This window comes from Penicillium mononematosum (assembly GCF_028829835.1).
Source record: "Penicillium mononematosum strain IBT 11891 chromosome Unknown utg000005l:1.0-9366267.0:1.0-9372171.0, whole genome shotgun sequence".
In the NCBI taxonomy this organism is placed as follows: domain Eukaryota; kingdom Fungi; phylum Ascomycota; class Eurotiomycetes; order Eurotiales; family Aspergillaceae; genus Penicillium; species Penicillium mononematosum.
In genome coordinates, this window is record NW_026643275.1 from 7,555,733 (window position 1) to 7,577,032 (window position 21,300).

Here is a 21,300-nt window from a genome sequence, read left to right on the forward strand (position 1 = left end):
TCAGGCATACGGATATTGAACATTTGAGCAGGGGACCTAGTCTACCACCAGTCCGCAGTAGTTTTTAGCCCTCATAACATCAAGGAATTCACGAAACGACTTCAATCCGCCATAGTAGAACTTCACCGAAGGCATTGCCCCAGGGATATTCTTCCCCGTGATCCAGGAGTCGACCCTATCGAACAGTGTCTCGGAAGCAGCCAGCTGATCACAGAGGCCCACCCACTCCGTTTCAGCCTCTTCGGTACACTCAATAACGCTGCTGACGCCCTTCAGCCCACGCAGGTCCCTGAGCATCCCCGTCAGAAAGTCCACCTGCGCCTCGATCAGCGTTGGTGCATTGCTAAATGGCCCCTGCGGCCCAGTGACCATGAACAGGTTCGGGAAAGACGAGAGGAACATGCTGGCGTATGTTCTGATCCCATGTTTCTTCCAATGATCGCTCAGCAATATGCCGCCGCGCCCTCGAATACCCCCCCTTGACGGTCGTGTAGCTGCCGTCGGCGCTCTTGAAGCCCGTGGCGAGCACTATAATATCGAGCTCATGCAGCTTCCCGTCGCTTGTCCTGATACCGTTCCGCTCGATCGCCACAATCGGCGTTTTCAAGATGTCAACGGCAAGTACGTTGTCCTGGTTGAACTTTTCGTAAAATCCCCGATCGCAGGGCGGGCGGCGCGCAAATAACTCCCCCCGGGGTGAGGACGTCAGCCTTGGAGGGGTCCTTGACGATAGACCGGATTTTCGCGCGCATGAACTTGCATGCCTCCTCGTTTGCCACGGCATCCGAGCAGATGTCCCCAAAGCCGCCGTACATAAATCGAAAGCCGTTGCCCTGGCGCCAGAGACTCTCGAAGACCTGCTCGCGTTCCTCTGGGGTTACACTCATGGCCTCCGTTGTCGGCTCATCGAATCCAAATGCCGTTGCCGAATTACGCTGCGCGGTCCAGATGTCGTCGTAGCTGGCGTTAATCTGAGCACGCTGCGCGGCCGTCACGGGCTGTAGCCGCAGCGGCACGGTAAACTGCGCGTGACGGATGAAGCAGTGCAGCTCTGCGACCTTAGTTGCAAGTGCGTCGGCCACCTGAATACCGCTTGATCCGCAGCCGATAACTCCCACGCGTCTGCCACTGACATCAACACTGTGGTTCCAGGTTGCAGTGTGCATGACGGTGCCCTGGAAGCTCCCCAGGCCCGTTAAGCTAGGGATGTTCATAGTACTCTGGATCCCGACAGCAGTGAACAGGTATCTTGCAATGAAATCCCCACAAGATGTTTGGATATGCCATTTGCGTTTCGATTCATCCCATGTCGCGGACACCAACTCCGTCGAGAACTGGAACTTGTCTCGCAGTCCATATTTGTCGACAACGTGGTTGAGATAGGTGACAATCTCGTCTCGTGTCAAGTAGTTGTTTGGCCATGGGTAGGTCTGCAGGTCCTCCTTATCCCACGAGTAGCGGTATAGGAAACTCTCCGTGTCACTCATTGCCCCTGGGTAGTTATTCCAGTACCATACGCCGCCTACCCCTTCGGCTCTTTCTATAGCTTTGACGTTGAGACCTAATTTCTGCAGGGAGTAGAGCTGGTAGATGCCGCCGAAGCCAGCACCGACCACAAGGGCATCAACGGACTCAATTGCGATTGGGGACATGGTAAGTAAAGACATACAAAGAGTGAGTGAGTTTACGGAAGTAGTCAACGTACAGACCCTACTTTTTCAGTCTCAAATATAATCCACCGTAACAAGACCGTAAGCACGATGGGAAAGACGCAGATCCTTGCTGCATCGAGGAGGAGCTGCACCTCCATGGACAGAGTATACTAAATCTCACAGCTTTGCCTTGGCATGGAGGGATCCAATACCTATCTGTACGCCTACAGGGATCTTTTTGTCTGGTCTAATGATTGCCTCGTCGCATGCATGTGGCTTGTTTGCTTCCGCCATGTCATTGCTCATACCTTTCTGGCATCTTATGCTGACGAATAAGAAGCACATTACCTAGGTAGTGTCGACCTGAGAGGTGGTAGTTTACCGCCAAGGACAGTCTGATTCATCCTCTACCCACTCCAGCTCCTCCATATGGTTTCCTATTGTAAACCGGATCACTTCGGAACACCCGTGTCGTAACATGCCAATACTAGCCCCCAAGCCTACATACGAGACGCTAGCGTCTCAACAGCGATCTCGTAGGTAGTTTGACAATCAATCACCTTAATTGGTTCCCTTATCTTGAGATCCGACAATTAGACCAAACATGAGTGAGATGTATTGTCAGCGCGGGGTAGTGGTGGGTATCTACAGCAATTTGAATTCTATTTTCCCTCTAAATATCCCGTGTGAAGGCTCAGTCTAATACTGACGTCTCTCATACCGCATAGCCCTCGATCTTGACACTATGGAGCAATATCGATACGAGAGTCTACCTTCGAGCGACCACATCCGGGTTGTTACCATCCACCCGGGACGTTTCGACGATGACATAGTCATCGACCTAGACTCTGTCAACTTGAAATCCCCCCCCGAATTACGAGTCCGTCTCCTACAAATGGGAGCGGACACAGAAACTGCGCCCTGTCTACGTTGGCGGAGACAAAACCTCAACTATACTTGTGCGCGAAAACCTCATCACGACACTCGCCCATCTCCGGCATCCCCATAAGCCTCGAGTTATGTGGGTAGACGTCCTCTGCATCGACCAGTCCAACGATTTCGAAAAGGGCCCACAGGTAGCCCTCATGGGGAAAATCTACCGACACTCCACCCGCGTTATCGCCTGGCTAGGCCCAGAGAAAGACGGTAGCACACGCGCACTCAACACGATGAGCTGGATCGGCGTCCAAATTGAGGCTGACTACTCGCGCTGGATTGTTGATCCGTCGGCAAATTGCATCCATCCCAGTTTCCGCGATCTGGAAGCTGACATCCCCCTCCGTCCAGAAGATACGCAGGCAATCTTCCATTTGCTTAACAGGCAGTGGTTTGAACGACTCTGGATCAGACAGGAGATTCTTTCATCGGAACCGACTAGTGTTATCCAGTGCGGCTACTACCAGGTTGCTTGGCCGCTCTTTCGGCGTGCCTTGCTCTGTCTCTATATGAAGCGGCGGCCTTGGTCGACATACGAAGAAAAGCTGTATGATCGATTGATCTCGCTCCGCGGCCTAATCGGACAGCCACAAACTGTTGACCTTGGCTTTATACGGGTAGTCTTTGGTCAGTCTGGCTGCGCCGACCCGCGCGATCGAGTTTACGCTGTTTTAGAATTCCTTCCAGAAGCCGATAGGGCTGTTATCGGTGCGCCGGACTACACGAAAGACGTCGCGGTTATATTCCGAGACATTATGCGGCGATGGGTGACGCACTTTGGTTCTCTCAACCTCCTCAGCCAAAGCGAACCCGGTGCCTGCGACTACCTTTCGTCCCCATCCGACCCAACCTGGATCCCAGACTGGTCCAAAAAGGAAGTCATCTTCGGGCGCAACTACTGGCGATATTTTGCGTCCTCGCAGTTTGCAGCTGCCGCCTCCTTCTCCTCGGACAGTCGCGTCTTAACAACCCCGGGAATCAAAGTACTAGAAATACGCCATCTCCAGGCTATTCCCGTCATGAGGGGTCGAGACGTCAAGGAAGTCGAGGATGCGCTTCGTCAGCTGCTTCCTCACGCTGATGGGCTGGATGGTACCTACATCACAGGCGTGAACATGCTCGAGGCATACACCCGGACTTTCCTCGCGAACGCCCTAGCTGAGAACGCAGAGCCCTGGCGAGGGGAAGACCCAATCCTCCAAGAAGCAATGGATATTGTCTCCCAGTTAAATCAAACCAATGATCCTCAGCCTCACCACCCACGAGCCATGGGTCCCTCTGACGCATTCTTCAAAATATCCCGTGCAATGCTAGGAGGCAGGCAGCTGATGTTCGATTCCGATGGCTACATCGGCATCGTACCCCGTTTGGCGCGGGAAGGCGACTTCATCTGCATACTCTTAGGCTGCCACTCTCCGATCGTCCTACGACCGGAAGCGGATAATATCATTAGTGGCGATAGCGGCATGTTCCGCGTGGTTGGGGAGTGTTACGTGTTCGGTCTATCAGAGGGAGAAGGCCTGCTCGGTCGACTGCCAGCAAACATCCGAAGGAAGTTTGGCTCGAATTCGGACTGGGGGGTATATTCATACTTTGAGAACGTATTGACGGGACATAAATCCTTCGAGGATCCCCGGCTCCCTTCATTCCTCCCTCCAGCTGAATTGGCCGATTTCCATAATAGGTTGCGGGTGAATCCTAATGCTACCCTCCGGTTGGCCCCGGAGGGCCTGGGGAAACTGTTTCCTCGAATGCGGGCTTTTGATATTGTCTAGTATCCCAGAATTTAGTAGGAGTTGTTCTATTTCGCGTTTCTGAAAGATCAACAACTAACCCCTCCCTCTCTTTGTTACGGGGCCCTTACAATATGTCCAACATCAATAACATTTTTCATGTCCGTATCAATATTTCGGGGCAGCTAGTGATTCAAGAAGGTGCGCATTTCAGTATGCTTCATGATCAAATTTTGCCCAGGTGCTGTACTTCGCTGACGGCACGTATGGACATTGTCATTGATATCCTCCATATACATACACAGTATTGCAGTCCTAGAGAGGTTTTAATCCCCGCTTAATGGGTTGGCTATCTACCCCATGGACCTCCCCAGTTATGATAGATGGATGGGCCTATCGTATTGTACATGAAGGCGTTGTCATTTACACACACATAAAGGGGAAAAAAAGGATCAATTTTGGTTTTTGAAATGGATAAACGAGAACACGAGTCTCGACACTTAGGCGTTGAGAGACTGCACAAGACTTCACTTGGGTTCCTTTGCTGAAGCTGTCTGCCCTTCTGAACCCACCAGCTCCTCCAAATCCGCAAACATATCATTGATATTCTCGGGCGGTACCCACGAACCGTGCGTCCATCGTTTGCGAGTTTTGGATACCTGCTAGCAGAACGTCTCAAAATCTTTTGTTCATTTTGATGGTTTCAGCGTACTTGGTGTTCTGGGCACGCAGCTCTTCAATTTCTGCTCGGAGCGACTCGACTGATTCAAGTTCACGATATAGATGATAAAGCGATGAAATCACGTCGCTGGACAGCCTGTAGTCCAATTTGCGTTGGTGGTCAGTGCCTTGAGGGCTCTCTGTAGCTGTCTGGACAGCAGGACCCGGATGTGCTATGTCGTGGTTTGTATTTCGATCAGTTCTGCGAGGTCCGTACACTCTTGTGGCAGATTGGGCCCGATGTCCCTCCCGTTGCAGGTTTAGACTCGGTGTAGGATATTGCAGATGAGGAATCGACGCAGCATTCGTGTTGTCCGTGGTTGTATGACTCGGAGGATCATGAGTTTGGGCTGAGGTAGGTTCAAGAGAAACAGGTAGGGTATCCGGAGGTGATGAATCCCAGGATCGATTAATGCATATCGAACAATAAAAGGTGTGGTTCCGAATACTGTACGAGCCGCGGGACAAGCATTCTGGATGGAATACGATTTTGCACGTATGACACTGCATGTGACGTTCCCGTTCGGCCCGAAGGCAGATGCAGCAGTGGTCATCGTGCTTTGAGCCAGCTCCTGTATGTTGGTTAGATTGCAAGGGCATTCATGAGATTTGCTTCGAAATGTGACAAGTACGTACTTTTCCATTCCTTGTATTGTTGGACTTAGGAGTCATATGGCTGTTTAGCGGCACTGGCGACTATCACAGCCCATTTCTGCGATCGAATTTCTTCCTTTGCGCTTGAAACAATTTTTTGGACTTGGACTTGCTGAGAATCGCCATCATTCACATTGACCTGATCCCTCCCCGCGGGGGCCAGGAGACGCGGTCTTTTGATTTGCGAGCCAGTCGTCGGGCTTCTGGGCTGCACCTTCGCGTTTCCAGGTTTTCTCAGCATTCTGCTTATTGATAGATGCAGTTCAAGGATTGGATTGTGAACAAAGAGAAGTTGGAATTTGAATGTAACCGGTCTGGTTGCCTCTGGAGTTTGAGGTACCTGTGATCTCACTGCTAATATCAGAGTGAGAGAGAAAAAGAGAGAGAGAGAAAGGGAGAGCGAGAGAGAAGAATAATTGATTATCTACTGACAAACAGAAAAACTAGCCACGTACATAACTCACAACAACCTGTCGGCGTGACAACCTCTTTCCTCTCATCTACTATAGTCCTGGCGGTACCCTTCCAATGTTCTCCAACAATCGCATTGGCCTTTCATCCCCCGTTTGAACCATCTCTCCAAAGACAAACCATAACTGACATTTGCGACAAGATGAATGGCTAACTAGCACTGGTTCCTCTATAGGTTGAAACTTCCAGAATCCACACATTAGGGGACATACCATTTCAAGTTACCGCTAGTGAGATGCACCTCCTCAATACTCCTACCCAACCGCGCCTCAAATACAAAATTGATTGATAAGGAGGAAACAGCGGACAACCCCCCTTGCGCTGCTGCCTCCACCCAAGCCCCAAGACCTATCGAGGCAGCCACACCCAACAGTCTGGAGAAGCCGACACAGACAGCTCTACGTAGTACCGCACGGTGGGCAGTGCATTTTCCCTCGGAATATGGTTGTATCGAGAGGGAGCGTCAGTAGAGAGTCGCAAATAGACAAAAGAAAAGTCAGTTCTCACGGACCTGTGATGATTGAAGGGGGAAAGGTGGTTATTGCTGAACAGCTCAGAGATTTAGGTACTCCCTTAGACCAGGAGAACATGTTATTGGTTTGTTGACTTGACCGACAGCATGAACAAAACTCCAAGAGGGATCGAGGGAACGATGCTCTGATTTTGATGAGTGCAAGAGAGACTTGTTCGTCGATTTGAGGGTTCCCAGGCTGTCTGGCGACCCTGACAGATATTTCTAACCATTGGAGCCAATACGTAGAACGTAAAGCACTGGACCGTCCGTCTTGCTTTGGTGATCAGCCCTTCTTGTTTCGAAATGATAGACTTCGTTGTCTTCCAAGGTTAACAGGAAAGAGTATAATGTCTTAGTAGCGACTTAGGAAGTTCAGGTGGGCGTGTAGACTGTGTATGTACATTTAGCGCTAGGACCATCATCGTAGGCTTCCTTAGCGCGGTGCCAATGCCCGGCGAGGCTTGGACTTATGATTTACTCCGTACGGAGTATTCCGTATACGCTCAGGAATTAGTCAAGTTAAACATGCGGAGGCTTGTATCAGCTCAATATACCGGAATACTACAAAATTAGTTTACGAAGAGGGTTAATGTCGACGATTTCCGATCTAAACGCAGTAGATGCATATAGTAAAGACATACATGCAGTTAACATAAGTCTCGTGCGTATGTAAAGAGCCATTCTCTTGCCTACACAACATGTATTCAAGTGCATTGTCCTAGCAGATAAAATACTCACAATGCTGGAGCATGAATATATGTTACTATTCTGAATTCGCCTCCCAGCAAGATGGCAAGAACAATGCCATATTCTCCGGCCATTGGGAAAAAAGAGCCGAGGCCCGCTGATTCCCGACATCGGGGAATTGTGACTGGCGAGCTTCCCGAGTGGAGACTCCGACCCCAGAAACTCCAGGATTCTCCACAGGGATTGTCTTTTAGTGTCTCCCACTAACGTCGTTCGATGTGCCCTGAAAGATTTGGGAGATTTGTGCCGACAATCGATTGGCAGACGGTCTCCCGCCAATTCCCCAGCCTCCTGGACACTCTCCCTTTCTAATAGATACCAGTCAGCTCAGCTGCCAAGACATCACGGGACGAGAAATGATTCTCTTGGGGACTCCTCCGTCCGGAGGGTATGAGTGGCTGAAAAGACTCTACGCCTTTGTTGGGCGTCCCTTACGATATTTCCTTTCCGGACCTGTCGCCTAGTAATTCTCAGTTCGGCCCGGACCTGTGATATCATCCTCGTCTTCGGCCCAACCCCCGTCGAAATGGCGCTCTGTCAAGCGAGTTTAGACTGATCTGACCTTTGTGTTGGTGTTTATACAAGCCTAAAGTAACGCACGGTTAGTATTTGGATTCAATGGCGTTTCCGGTGAACATTTTATGGCAGATTCGGGCCGAAATTCGATAAAGCGTAGTGATCGAGGAATGGCATATTTCCACCGTAATCTAACGGGATACGCCACAGCTGCAGCTAACACAAGACGTCGAGTCCGCTATAAACAGTTTAGCGGATTGTGGGGGAAGGACACGGGAGGCCGTGAGGGATCCAGCACGGAGAACCCTCCGCGCGGACAGTGGCCTCCGTGCAACGTTTCCAAGGTTTCTCCCGTGAGACCAAAAGATCGAGTATGGAAATACTTGGGGCATCAGGCGAGATGTCTCCTCTTGGACATACAGCCTTATCAGATGGTAAAAACATGCGAAGTTGTCAAGCTGTATAAGCAAGAGCTCTAAAATAATACATTAACACATCACTCATTAAGAAGTCGAGTAAATCAAGCAATCTTGCCAGGCCCATGTAAATATGCACCTACATTGGTCTAGAATTAGTTACTGTCTTGAATTCTAGACTTGCGAGGCTCATTTGCTCCTGCATTGAAACTAGCCAGATACATTCAAAAAGGGGCTAGCCCCAACAGTTTTGATGTTTCGAACAGGTCTCCCTAGTTTCGCTAAACGGAATACAGGGCCGATCATCCAGGCATCAGACCCTAATTTCTTTCTATATGAGAATCGAAACATGTCGAGTATAGTGGGGCGGAATGTTATGATTGGAGAATGTCCAATTCCAATCCGGAGGCGGAGGTATTTAGAAAAGCCACCAACTAGAGGCGTTGATTACTGGCGAGAACAAGGAGCTTCGGCCACGGGGTCACAAGGAAATAGAGAAGTCTGGGGAACCGGAGACTCCACCCACTTTTTCCTAAAGAGGATTGTAGTCATTTCCTTAATTACTCGATGATCGGACATGCTAACATTATAAGAACCTCATCTTACCCCACTGTTCATGGAATTCCACGATTAGTCCCACCAATCCCGTCTATCACCGACTGGGTCACACCGAGATCGTCGATTCCAATACAACATTATATAACATGGCGGAAGACAAGAAGGCACAAGAGGAGGTGTACGGCATCTCCACCTCTGTTGAAGACCCTGCTCGAGTTATCGGTGGCTATGGAGAGACTATTAAGCGTCACGGCGCAAAGACCAAGGAGGTCCAAAACGTTAGTGATCTTCCAATTCTTAGTGTTGTACCGGCAGAATACTGATCTATGCCTCGGGAATAATACAGGCCGATCTTTTCGCTGCCATCGAAGAGACCAAGATCGAAAGATGGAGCAAGGAATCCCTGCACTTGTACTGTGAGTTACGACTTTTCAACTAGGGCCGCATATATTTGCTAGACACTAACATTTGGTACGACCATTACAGTCTGTATCTTTGTTGCATTCTGCTGCGCCTGTGCCAACGGTTACGATGGTGCGTGTTTTCTCAACCTTGGAATATGGCATTAACTAACCAAATATAGGATCTCTAATGGGATCCATTCTCGCCATGGACCATTATCAGAATGTCTTCAAGACCGGAATGGATGGCCCCAAGGTCTCCCTTGTTACTTCACTCTACACAGTGTATGGTTCCTCTTTGCTCTACACAGATTATGGCAACTGATATGAACTGTTCCTAGTGGTTCCATTGTCTGCACTCCCATCAGCGCCATCATTTCCGACAGACTTGGTCGTCGCAAGTGTATGTTTATTGGAGGATGGGTCATTATTATCGGGTCCATCGTTATTACTACTGCGATGACACTGCCGCAATTTGTTGTCGGTCGATTTATCCTCGGTCTCGGCATTCAAATCATGGTCGTCTCCGCTCCTGCTTATGCCGTTGAAATTTCCCCGCCTCACTGGCGTGGTCGTGCCGTCGGTGAGTATTTTGATCTTGCTGGAAAGGAGAGATTATACATTATACCAGTTCTAATGCTAGAACAGGCTTCTACAACTGTGGTTGGTTCGGTGGCTCCATCCCTGCCGCCGCTCTCACATACGGTACCAACTTCATTGACAACAACTACTCATGGCGCATTCCCTTCATCTGCCAGTGCTTCGCCTGCATTATCGTTATTATATCTGTTTGGTTCATCCCCGAGTCACCTCGTTGGCTCATCGCCAACGGCCGGAACGAAGAGGCAGAAGCATTCCTGGTCAAGTATCACGGTAATGGTGACCCCAACGCTCGATTGGTCCGCCTTGAGATTGAGGAAATGAAGGAGGGTATTCGGGTTGATGGTATTGACAAGAGATGGTGGGATTGTAAGTTTTGCACTGTCGATGCAATCAAGACTATTTGTCGCAATAGCAACTGACCAAGGTGCCCAACTCGCTAGACCGACCGTTCATCCTGACGAAAAGTGGACGCTGGCGTTTCGCCCAGGTCATCATGATTTCCGTCTTCGGACAGTGGTCTGGAAATGGTCTTGGTTACTTCAACGCCACTATCTTCAAGGCTATCGGATACGAGTCCAGCTCAACCCAGCTGTTGCTTAACCTCGTCAACTCTATTGTCTCAGCTGTGGGTGCATTGACCGCCGTGTTCTTCACTGACAAGATGCGTCGTCGCCCTGTTCTTATCTTCGGTACTCTTGGTGAGTCTCGTTTCCCCCCATCCCGGTTTTATCATGACCAGCCCGGCTAACCAATACACAGCATGCGCTGTCGCCCTGGGTATCAACGCCGGTATCCTACAGGAAGTCGCCAATACTGGTGTCATTGGCAAGACCAAGGGCGAGGCCGCTCTTGCCTTCTACTACCTCTTCAACGTGATCTTCTCGTTCACCTACACTCCCCTCCAGGGTGTCATTCCGGCCGAGGCTCTGGAGACAACTACTCGCTCCAAGGGTCTGGCCCTGTCAGGCTTCATGGTCAGCAGCATTAGTTTCATCAGTCAGTTCGCTACGCCCATTGGTCTTGCCAACATCTCTACCAACTACTTCTGGATCTTCGTCGGCTGGGACGTTCTCGAGTCCGTTTTCTGGTACTTCTTCTGGTACGTATACTTGGATTCCAATCTCTATCCTCTCGCATGCCAGAACCCTTCCGTGCTAACTCCTGCTACTACAGTGTCGAATCTCAAGGCCGAACCCTCGAACAGTTGGAGTGGGTCTACCAGCAGCCCAACCCTGTCAAGGCTTCCCTGAACGTGGACAAGATTGTTGTTCAAGAGGATGGTACCATTACCGAGAAGATTGAAGCTGATGCTTAGATGAAACTTCCTTCATCGAAGTCTATTGGCACATCGCACATGTGCGTTGGATATGGTGCGGTGGGAAAGGAGCTGTTCCACGAGATCGACTCGGTTGTATAAATATCCACTCTCGGCCTTTTGCAGGGAGGGGGATTTGGAAAGTTGTTTAATATGGGATGCTCATATCTTCTTTTGGGCAATATAATAAGATACGAATGGATACCTGTCCGGCGTCCAACTTGCGCAATAAGCCTGGCAAAACTTCTGTTAATTTTAAGGTCTTATCCATCATTAAAACCCGCAAAGCGACAGTGTGCTGATGGATTGTGGGGATTACTGTAGTCTTAATGTTCCAAGGTTGAAAACCTTGCGTCCCTCAACTGTCCATGTCATAAAATACTTCACTATCAGTCCAAAGATGTATCTCTTCAGGTGGTGGTTTACAATATGCTTACGCCAGGATGTTCCAAGGTTTCTCCGGATGCAATGAACATCGCAGAGGCCAGCTAGTCACCGGTTGAGGTATGGTATGTGCTACCTAGGGTAGGTGGGAACGTGATCTACTGTCTCTGCATAAAATAAGCCTTCTGCGTGTCTAAAGATTTATCTTGAGATTATGGAAGATACCGAAATTCATCGTTGAGGCTGACTATGAAGTTTGTCACCAGTTTAGGCAGTTATAGCATGTTACTGCCATGCGTCAATGCCCAGATAAATGATACTTGAATAGAATGGTTCGGACTAAAACCTTGCACACGCTACTCTTGGAATAGATACGAAGGGAGATCCGATCTTCATATAAGTAACTAATTCTTCATGACAAACTCAGCGCACCGCTCCCCAATCATATAAACGGACGCCGAGATCGAAGCACCTCCACACCGGGGAAGCACACTTGCATCTGCAATTCGCAAATTGCGCACTCCGTGTACCTTCAAGCTCTGGTCTACTACACCCTCCTCCTTTGTAAGACTCATCCGACACGTGCCAGCAGGATCATAGCTCCCTGTCACCAGCCTCTTTATATACTCATCGATTTCCGTGTCAGTCACAGTTCTCCAAGCGTTCCTCTGTGGTGGCAACGCCTTTGTAAGCTTTCTCTTGTCACTCTTGCTCTTTTTCTTGTTCATAAGACCATCTAAATACTCCAAACCCATCCCGGGAGCCATCACTAATGGTGCCGGGTGTGGATACCCAACCTCCGGTCCCGCAAACTCGTCTGCCAACCGCATAGCGAACCGCACCGCCTTGCGCAGCCGCGTGCTATCCCGTGCATCAACCAGCAATGGGAGTGTAATTTTCAGCGGCGCTTCCGCGTCAAAGCTGAGACGTGAGCTCAACGCTGCCGGTGGTGTGAGGCTGCACAAGAGCCGCATACCACGTCATGCAGGGCACTCCTGGGACACCGTGCTCGATGAGCGTGCTGAGTGGGGTAATCAAGATTTCAAGGTCTGTGACTTCCTTCTCACCGTCTTCAGGAGGAGTCACTGTCATTGTTGACTCGTCCAGCGTATCCGAGTGCAAAAATGCGGCGCCCCATTGACCGTTAGAGGCAAGCACTCCAGTCCCGGAAAAGAGCCACAGCACAAAGTGCCATAGGATAGCCACCGTCTGAATAATATGCAGTGTGTGCTTGAGTGGAAGCTCTGTCATGACCGGTACAAGGATGTGAGTCGTTAAATTCGCACCCACTGCGGGGAGATCATGCACCACGGGAATTTTATGAGCAGACAAATGGTCCTTAAGGCCGATGCCACTGCTCGCTGTTAGCATCAGAAACGAGGATATCGGGAGAGTGCGACCAACCTTTGCATGAGCAGCTGCGGTGTGCCAAAGACGCCGCTACAGACAATAACCTCCTGTTGGGCCTTGACCAAAATGTCGCTCCCTCCGGAATTAATCCATACGCCAGTAACCCTCGTTCCGTCATCCGAAAACTCTAGCTTCGCCGCTGTCACACCTGTACACACCGTCAGTCGCCCCTTCCTTTCATTCACAACCGAGGCATTCAGCCACGCCGTCAACGCAGAGACCCTGTTCCCTTCCGCATCAACCGAGACCTCGCTGCGGGTATATCTCTGAGTGCCTCGCTTTCCCCCTCCGTCATCCAGTCCTACCCTTTGCATCGCCGTGTCTACATACGGCATGAGCCCTAGATCGCCCGCTCCCTTCCGTTGGGTTGCCTTCTCAACCCGCGCAAAAGCCGGTGCTACCTTCTCCCAGCTCCATTCGTCCAACCCAAGCTCACGTGCCCAGCCGTCGAATTCGGGACGGCCGCCGGGACTCCATACCATGGAGTGAACGCGACTGCTACCACCTAGCATTTCGCCAGCCAGAAGTTGCACATGTCGCCCGCGCAAATGCGCGTTGGGTTCGGCGTGGTAGCGGACGACCCCGCTCTGTAGGATGCCAAGTAGCGGGATCCGTGAGAGAACCCCGGCGTTGACGCGACCCTTGTCCAACACTAGAACTGAGACGTTTGGGGAGGCAGAAAGGCGGTGCGCAATTAGGCATCCAGCCGTACCGCCTAAGCAAAGGTTTGGGTTTAGTTGAATTGATGACTCTTGGTCAGGGGAAGTGAGACGCACCACCGACAATGATGTAGTCGAACGTCTTTCCGGCTACATCGTCCGCTGTCTTCTCTGGATATGTTGAAAAGGGCCACATTGTGCCTTGGATTTACCGAGAAAAACTTTGGATTTTGTTTTGGCGATGAGGTGAGGTTGGCTTGAGGGCGGTGATGCCAGTCTCAGAGTCCCGCGATTGGATTACTGCCCCTTTCGATGATGCATCGTCATCACAAGGCGAAATCTACAGGTCGTGTTATATCTTGAATCCGTCTATCGTATATTGGATCTCGCATAGAATTTTATACATTGACATGTGCCGAAGTTTTCAAATCCCTCGTCTCGTGTACTCTGTCAACCTCGGTATTATTCCGCTCCAGAATATCATCCGCGCTGGAACTTTCAGGGATACGTATCATCGACTTCGGTGCCAACCTCCGGGATCTGGGCGCGGACATAGAGTTTCCGGCATATGACGAACTCAACTCATATGCGCTCCGTCCAGTTCCAGTCCCTCCTCGAACAGATCGTATCAGGGATCTGATGCAAGGTATTGATGCCGTTATGATGACTACGTAGGCTTCGATGTACAGCCAGCGATCGTAGTCGACGGTTGCGACAGTTGGATCATCGTGTGCGTATGCGAGGACTCGGGTTTGCACTGCTTTCATGACGGATGCTGCCATTGCACTGAATCCAAGAGATAACTCTGTTAGCTGGATATCTTATGAAATAGGGTCAACGTCGGTGACTCACAAAATGCCCAATCCAAGGAGCGTGACCAAGCCCAACTTGACCCTTAATTTCAAATTCAAACTCCAGAATATATAGGTTGAGAAAATCGCCAGGTAAAGGTCTGTGGCCGAATTAAACGCTGTTGAAGTTGATTAGTCGCAGACATTTGTACAGGATAAATAATGAATGGAAGCTCGTACAGCCCTGATAGTATCCGTAGTATGCTTGGACGCGGACATCCCAGCATTTATCCTTCCCATGCTGCGTCCAGATAGCAGAACCATGTCCTGGACATTGGACGAATAGAATTATGATCATTATCACGTTGGTCAAGATCTGCAACCCAACTATAATCCACAGGATCACTCTATGTGATCTTCTGGTGCCCAGTAGCTCAATGACAAAGATAATGAAGGAAATGCGACCCAAAGTACCGCCAGAAATGCCGAATGTCTGCGTCAAGTAGTCGAACATGATGACTTTGGGAACGACCGTTTTTGAGTCAAGGTCCCAAACATGGCGACCAAACCCATGGTTGACGCACACAGTAAGCAGAGCTGATCCGATTATAGTAAGACACTAAGTGCCAGGCAACAGGTCAGTTTTGATCTTCGAACGACGTAGACAGACTAACCAAAGCCGAAACCATAAGAATGTCATCCCAGCCAAACTTCCGAATTCTTATTTTCGCAGTCACTCTCAAGGCGACGGTGAGAATGGCAATCCCAGTCAGCGCCCAAATGTCTCTCAGCAGCCTTGGACCCCGGTCAAAGAGGGCGGCTCGAGGTGAGAGAGCCATGTCAGTCGGTCAATAGCATGGAATTCCCCAATGCAAGGGACAGGAAGGGTGCGAGAGACATGATCACGCGACAAATTAGACGTTGATAGATTGAGTTCTAAATATTCCCGAGATCAACCCGCTATATTTAGCCATTTATCATATCTACGTTTCAAAGAGAAAAATCTCATCGAAGATCTTCACGGGGTCCACCGGCCCCGGAGCATTGTGATCTTAGTTTAATCAACTCCAGTGGCTGTACGGAGTACTCCCTGGCACGTTATCATTAGGTAGCCTTGGAAAGGATGGAGGACTGTCGGAGGTCTCCGCTAGAATTGCAGGGATATTGATATGAAGATAAGATGATGGGCTTGACCTATCAAATCTCACGAAATACCCAAAGCTTAGAACATAGGAACCAAGCCCTGCAGGGCATGAGCGTTATTCGATAATATAGGAAGGGTGTTAATTGATCTGCACGAAGGATCCGATCAGCGGAATATCTTCGGCGAGAAGGTCGGCGGAATCCCTTGGGCGGAATATCGTCGGCGGGATATCTTGGAATCTCCGCCGAGCCTCTGATATCGATCCTGTGTGGTATATAGATTAAGGGACCATTTGCCAATACTCCGTAGGCAGCAATGTTGTTATCCGTACTCCGTACATATGCAGACGTGCTTTTGTCGATATCGAACCCTTCGATGGCAGTTCTAGCAAGAGACAGGAATTATGTCCTCGGTTCAGCGAGTAAACAGTGGGCTCTGTATCCAGCTAGTGAATAGAAGTAAATTCCATTAGTAGGAAAACAAAGTAATTTTTGCTCTGAAACCAGCCGGGGGTTCCTGTGAGTCCAGCGGTATAGGCTTGAAAGAGTGCACATTTTTTGTTTAAAAAAATATTAGGCTGCAAATATCATAAAAACCAGCAATTGTTTAACAAAGTAAGTATTAATAGGACGAAGACATAAGATGCCCAAGGGCACGTCTTGGAAACTTGTTGTCAAAATAATTTTTATATCTGGATGCCTTAGGTGTCAATATTTCCCAGGCTGCAACGGGGTATCATAGACGCGGCTATGATACCCTAATTTGGACATTGGGGTGATCATGATATCCCCAGACCCTTTTCGGTGACTTTTGCCAGACAATACTAGATTCAATTATTATAAACAAAGTGGAACTTTAGGTAAATGATACCTATAAACCCCCCCATTTAAACCGCAGATCCCCCAGAAAATGCAAGAATCCAAACTACCGCCTCACAATCAACTTCCCCTCAATTCAACATGGTCCAAATCAAGACCTCAATTCTGCTCACAACCCTGGGCCTCATGAGCGCTGGTACCGGTTGCTCTGCCGCAACTATCACGAACAGCCTGCTACTAGCCGAGGTTGCCCAGAAACTATCCCTACCAGCATCGACATGGTCAGCCAGCGGAACCCACACGGCGAAAGGGTATACCAGCGAATCGGCGGGGACGGCTTCTGTGGAGGGCTTGAAGCAGGACTGTGACAATATCAACCTCAACAAGAAGTTGGCCGTCGATTTCCGCAGCGATGTTTTTGGTCCTGGTGTTACGGGTTTCTTCTACAAATGTGAGAAGGTTAGCGAGGATACCAACAACTACTGGTTCACTATCAGTGCTGTCGACGAGACTCAAATCGACAAGCTTTGTGATCCGGATACTACCTATCCCATTGTCTATGATCAGCAGCATGACACTTGGTTCATTGATGAGCCTTTCGGTTGTACTCGACGAACCAATACGGCGGACTTCTTTTAAGTACACCAAAAGTGACATGCCCTGGTAAGTAATATACATGAGTAAGGACGTTGGCCAAAATAGACTAACTAATTTCGCCAGAAAACTGCTTGGTCACTTGGGTTGTGGGTCTTTTGAGGACTGGAGAATGAGATATGGATTAAGTCCGTAATTATACTCTCGTTGCTTTTGTTTCTAATAATACACTTGCCCGTTCCATATAAACTGTATAAACCAAATTTGGGCACCTATTTCTCTCCAACTGTTGATATTCAAAACTCGCACTCCTCAATGCCGAACCTGTCGCGATGTTGATTTTTGTATTCCAAAATCCATCGCCAGAGCCGTCGCTCAGTGATGAATATCTGCCCTGTATCTCGGAGGCCAGCACATTTGAACGGGTCATAGTTGGATCCCCAGTCTGAAACCATTGTCAAATGACGAGCCAAAGAAAGCTCGAAGGTCAATGGTTTGGTGAAAAGATCGGTCTCTAACTGTTGGATTGGGGGTTCCGACAAGTCGTCTTGTCTGATCTTTTTGTAAAGGGTTCGATAACATGGCAGAGCTCTTTGTAAAAAGAAATATGTCTCGAGCTTCTGGTGCGATGGGTAGACTGATTCCCACATGGTACGAAAAAGTGAAACGTCGTCAGTAGAATCGAATGCTAGGAACCTTGCGAGACACCAAGCAAATTGGCTATTTTTAACGCACTCAACGGCTTTGGGGACAGACAAGCCCATTGCTGGACTGTGCGAATCAGGTCCCGCTGCATCTTTGAATCCATCTTTGAAACCGACGTAGAATTTATCATCTAGCCTGTGCCGCGATTGAGGAAACCCGGGAGGTGACAGAAGTAAGGGAAGGGGCACAGTAGTGGTGAATGCCCAATCGATGATGCACGTAATTGTGTATTGATCGTCGACAAATATGTTGCTCATCGTGAGGTCCGGGTGGCAGAGTGCAAAATTGACCGGATATGTGATTCCGGACCAGTTGGCCGAATATTGAGAGATCAAATGATTGAGCGCCTGAGCAGCAATAACATAGTCAACTCTATTTGCGGCGCTGTCGGCTTTTTGCCCAACAGTGACGAAGTCATTCCGAAGATCGCAGGCATCCCGCCACATATCCCTGCTGGGGTAGTCATTCCTAGATGGCACTGGTGCAGCGAAGCAATGGTGGCCCAATGGTAGCGTTTCGGCGTGCTTGATCAAAACCGCTATGAGACTGAGGTAGAATTCACTCTCGCTGATAAAAGGTCCGCGAGGAATTCCTTTCAAGGACTGTCTCTTATGTCGTATGTGGCCTTTTGACAGGCATTCTCCAATAACAAAATATCCATTTTCTTCAAATAGAGACCCGATTTGGGCAAACCGGACTTGGGCAAGCTTCCAAGTAATGTGGCCAAGTTGGGACATCACTTTCTTGACATCGAGTGAATCCAGGTGATCATGGAGATCGTTCCCCTCCCACATTGCTTCCAACGACTTGCCCTCCGCCTTGCTCATCAAAATGTATGGGATCCGGATAGGGTTGTTTGGATAGGCGCTTCCGAAGATCAGCTCCATGATACGGGACTTACCTTGCAGTTCGCTTACCAATATGAATAAACATCAGGAACAGGTACATCTGTGTAAGTTTTGAGGTATTTAAGCGTAGCAGTTTCGCTTAAAAGAAGTTTGACGACACTCTCATCAGACACACTGGGATGATTCTGCACTGGCGAGCGAAGAACCCATTCAAGGCCATCTTCAAATAAAACGAAAACTGCCCAGTTGTAGCCGCCTCGTTTTGGACGCTGATTCAAATCGCATGTGCACCTGAGACCTCGTCGCATCTCGCTTGCAAGGTGACAGAGAGCCCCCACATCGAACTCGTTATACTGAAAGAGAGGGAATGCTTCTTTTCCCATGTTGTGCGCCATGATGTTTGAGGCGGAGAGTCGCTCTGCTAGAGACAGCTTGGTAAACCGCTGAATAGTGACAGGGCTTTTATGATGAGGCAGGAGTCGTGGTAGCAATAAATCCAAAATGTGAAGGTCGATGTTAATTGCGGAAAAGAAAGCACCGAGGGCGTCGTTGCCTCAGAAAGGACATCAGATCTATACACGTGACACGTACCATCTTGAGTCATACGGGATATTAAAGTCGAATTATCCGTAATACCATATGCTTTGCTTCAGATTCAGATAGTGGGACTCTAGACTTTTGGTTAAGTATGAAGAGCGGCCATGGTTAACCCTAGGTTTCTCAAAGAGGCAATGAAATCAATATTCATTCGATTGTGCAGAAACTCGACGCATATCTACCTAGGTACGTAGCCCCCTTCCTCAAAGATATTTGCATTTACACGGAAGAGATATCCTCGTAGCGAGCATCCACGCTATCCACACCCCTGTATTCAAAGTACCGATTCCACTCCGGGTCCTCGATGAGTGCCTGCTTCAGGCTCTTCTCATACGCAAGAGAGAACTCAGGCCCATCATCCGACTCGGGAGACAGATCGCGCGGTGGGTAAATGATAAAAACACCTTGGGTAACACAGTCCATCAGATGACGGTATGTAACTGGGGAGCCAAAGCCAAAGTTGGCACTTGAAACGTTGGCATCGCGATGATCCGTCTGGAGCACCGACATCGGTGGCAGTGAATCAATTCGAATGTTCAGCGCTGTTTTATCGCGTACCGTGGCCACCATTTCCAGTGCCAGGTCCAAAGCCTCCTGCGTGGCACTGTTGGTCAACTGGCGGATGTAAAAGGCTAACTTTGGCAACGGCCACTCCGAGATGACTTCTGCTGCGCTCGGGGCAGGGACAGGTGCCGTGGACGACATCGCTACGGAAATAACGTTTTGCTGGATGCGTGGGGGGGACTTTGGGGCTGTGGAATCGACGCCGCATGTCAATGGCCTCTGCCCAGAATAGAGGCGCGGACAGATCGGGCTTGAATATTGGGGCCCGCAGTCGCGTAACCGTGCGCCAGATGAATGCAGAAAAAGCGTCGTAGGTAGAGATCCATGTTCCATCTGTCGGGGAAGCGAGCTTCTTGAGTTCTGCTGCTTTGTTCTTGGGTAAATGAAAGAGCAAGCTCTGGGCTGGGATATGATCCGGGTGGATCTCCGGCGGTGGCGGGCCATCAACTTTCAATTCCTCGCGTACTTCAGGCTTGGTCAGACGAGAGAGATCCAGGCAGCGAGTGTCCCACGAGGGGAACCCTGTCTGATGGACAATTGCATAACAGTTCTCGGCTAATTGGTGAGTGAGCCCAGTCCATCCCATAACATCATTGGAGAAGTGGTGATGGTGCATAATAAAGACCAATCCACCCCGGATGAAGTTGGCTTTATAGGACGCCACGACTGGACTATTATCTGGGTGTGCCTCTGGCTTCTCTCCGTATGTCATAGGAGGCACACTCCAGCGCTGAAGATCACCCAGGATGGAGGTACGGAAATTGCCCTCTTCTATCTCATCAAATGACGGATAGTCCTTGCAGATATCTGGAGAGTCCAGCCATTGAACGCAGAATTTGACGGCACTATTCTTTTTCTTGACAAAAGAATGTCCACCGGTAGGGTCCTTTTCAATTGTCCCGCAAAGATGGCGTACTTGGCTTAGAGTTCGTTCAAGGCCAGCCTTCAGGACATCCACGGCTCGATTTTTGTCGGCATCTTCCAGACGAAAGAATAGAGCGTAGTTATTATAGGTACAGGCTGTCAAATAGTCCAATGTAGACACTTTGAAGCGTTCTTCCACTGGATCGTTCGCCCACCCTAAAGGCTGTACTCGAAAGACTTCCTGGTGAGCCATACTTTCTGACCGACGTATGGGAGAAGACATCACTCGGACCGTCCCCCGACTTTAAACCGCCACTATATTGTAGAATGTGGAGTCAATGAATTTAAGCCGTTTTAAGCCGCTGTCACAGATAGATGGGGCCATAATGCCTCTGCCTCTTTTAGGAAGTTGGATTGTCCAACTAAAAGACAGAGATGGCTAGTGCTTACGGATGCCCCAGTACCGGAGATTATGACATTACGGAGTACTCCGTACTGTTGTACTGTTGTACTGTTGTAGAGCATTGACAATCCCTTGTTCTCCACTGATAGTCGCCAACATACTCAATGGGGAATATTTCTCACTGGGACATGTGATAATCCGGATGTTAAGCGAGTTTGGAAAACATTTGAGCATTTAAGATTCAATTCTTATACCAACAAAATAAAATGAACAGAAAAGGAAA

General features: G+C 49.3%; 8 protein-coding genes across 8 annotated transcripts; 3 read left to right on the forward strand and 5 right to left on the reverse strand.

Annotated features, from left to right (window-relative positions):
* Positions 1-36: 36 nt before the first annotated feature.
* N7519_011076 (flavin-containing monooxygenase) lies at positions 37-1,652 on the reverse strand (the record flags this gene model as incomplete). Its single annotated transcript, XM_057297849.1, has 3 exons — positions 37-429; positions 485-631; positions 687-1,652. The coding sequence occupies 3 exons, from the start codon at positions 1,650-1,652 to the stop codon at positions 37-39; spliced, it is 1,506 nt and encodes a 501-aa protein (XP_057145731.1).
* Positions 1,653-2,397: 745 nt separating this feature from the next.
* On the forward strand, positions 2,398-4,363 carry N7519_011077 (uncharacterized protein; the record flags this gene model as incomplete). Its single annotated transcript, XM_057297850.1, has 2 exons — positions 2,398-2,502; positions 2,534-4,363. The coding sequence occupies 2 exons, from the start codon at positions 2,398-2,400 to the stop codon at positions 4,361-4,363; spliced, it is 1,935 nt and encodes a 644-aa protein (XP_057145732.1).
* A 1,339-nt stretch (positions 4,364-5,702) lies between these two features.
* Positions 5,703-5,936, reverse strand: N7519_011078 (uncharacterized protein; the record flags this gene model as incomplete). Its single annotated transcript, XM_057297851.1, has 1 exon — positions 5,703-5,936. The coding sequence occupies one exon, from the start codon at positions 5,934-5,936 to the stop codon at positions 5,703-5,705; it is 234 nt and encodes a 77-aa protein (XP_057145733.1).
* Positions 5,937-9,063: 3,127 nt separating this feature from the next.
* N7519_011079 (uncharacterized protein) lies at positions 9,064-11,236 on the forward strand (the record flags this gene model as incomplete). The annotated part of the gene is made up of 9 exons (XM_057297852.1): positions 9,064-9,195; positions 9,264-9,333; positions 9,404-9,451; positions 9,501-9,603; positions 9,660-9,901; positions 9,967-10,287; positions 10,362-10,619; positions 10,681-11,020; positions 11,095-11,236. The coding sequence occupies 9 exons, from the start codon at positions 9,064-9,066 to the stop codon at positions 11,234-11,236; spliced, it is 1,656 nt and encodes a 551-aa protein (XP_057145734.1).
* A 788-nt stretch (positions 11,237-12,024) lies between these two features.
* N7519_011080 (GMC family oxidoreductase) lies at positions 12,025-15,319 on the reverse strand (the record flags this gene model as incomplete). Its single annotated transcript, XM_057297853.1, has 10 exons — positions 12,025-12,541; positions 12,597-12,974; positions 13,025-13,745; positions 13,807-13,860; positions 13,912-14,029; positions 14,094-14,475; positions 14,542-14,659; positions 14,721-14,807; positions 14,955-15,099; positions 15,155-15,319. 10 exons carry the CDS (start codon positions 15,317-15,319, stop codon positions 12,025-12,027), a joined length of 2,685 nt encoding a protein of 894 aa, XP_057145735.1.
* Positions 15,320-16,583: 1,264 nt separating this feature from the next.
* Positions 16,584-17,081, forward strand: N7519_011081 (uncharacterized protein; the record flags this gene model as incomplete). The annotated part of the gene is made up of 1 exon (XM_057297854.1): positions 16,584-17,081. The coding sequence occupies one exon, from the start codon at positions 16,584-16,586 to the stop codon at positions 17,079-17,081; it is 498 nt and encodes a 165-aa protein (XP_057145736.1).
* A 251-nt stretch (positions 17,082-17,332) lies between these two features.
* On the reverse strand, positions 17,333-19,193 carry N7519_011082 (uncharacterized protein; the record flags this gene model as incomplete). Its single annotated transcript, XM_057297855.1, has 3 exons — positions 17,333-18,608; positions 18,659-19,142; positions 19,181-19,193. 3 exons carry the CDS (start codon positions 19,191-19,193, stop codon positions 17,333-17,335), a joined length of 1,773 nt encoding a protein of 590 aa, XP_057145737.1.
* A 212-nt stretch (positions 19,194-19,405) lies between these two features.
* On the reverse strand, positions 19,406-20,867 carry N7519_011083 (uncharacterized protein; the record flags this gene model as incomplete). Its single annotated transcript, XM_057297856.1, has 2 exons — positions 19,406-19,893; positions 19,952-20,867. 2 exons carry the CDS (start codon positions 20,865-20,867, stop codon positions 19,406-19,408), a joined length of 1,404 nt encoding a protein of 467 aa, XP_057145738.1.
* Between the last annotated feature and the right edge of the window lie 433 nt (positions 20,868-21,300).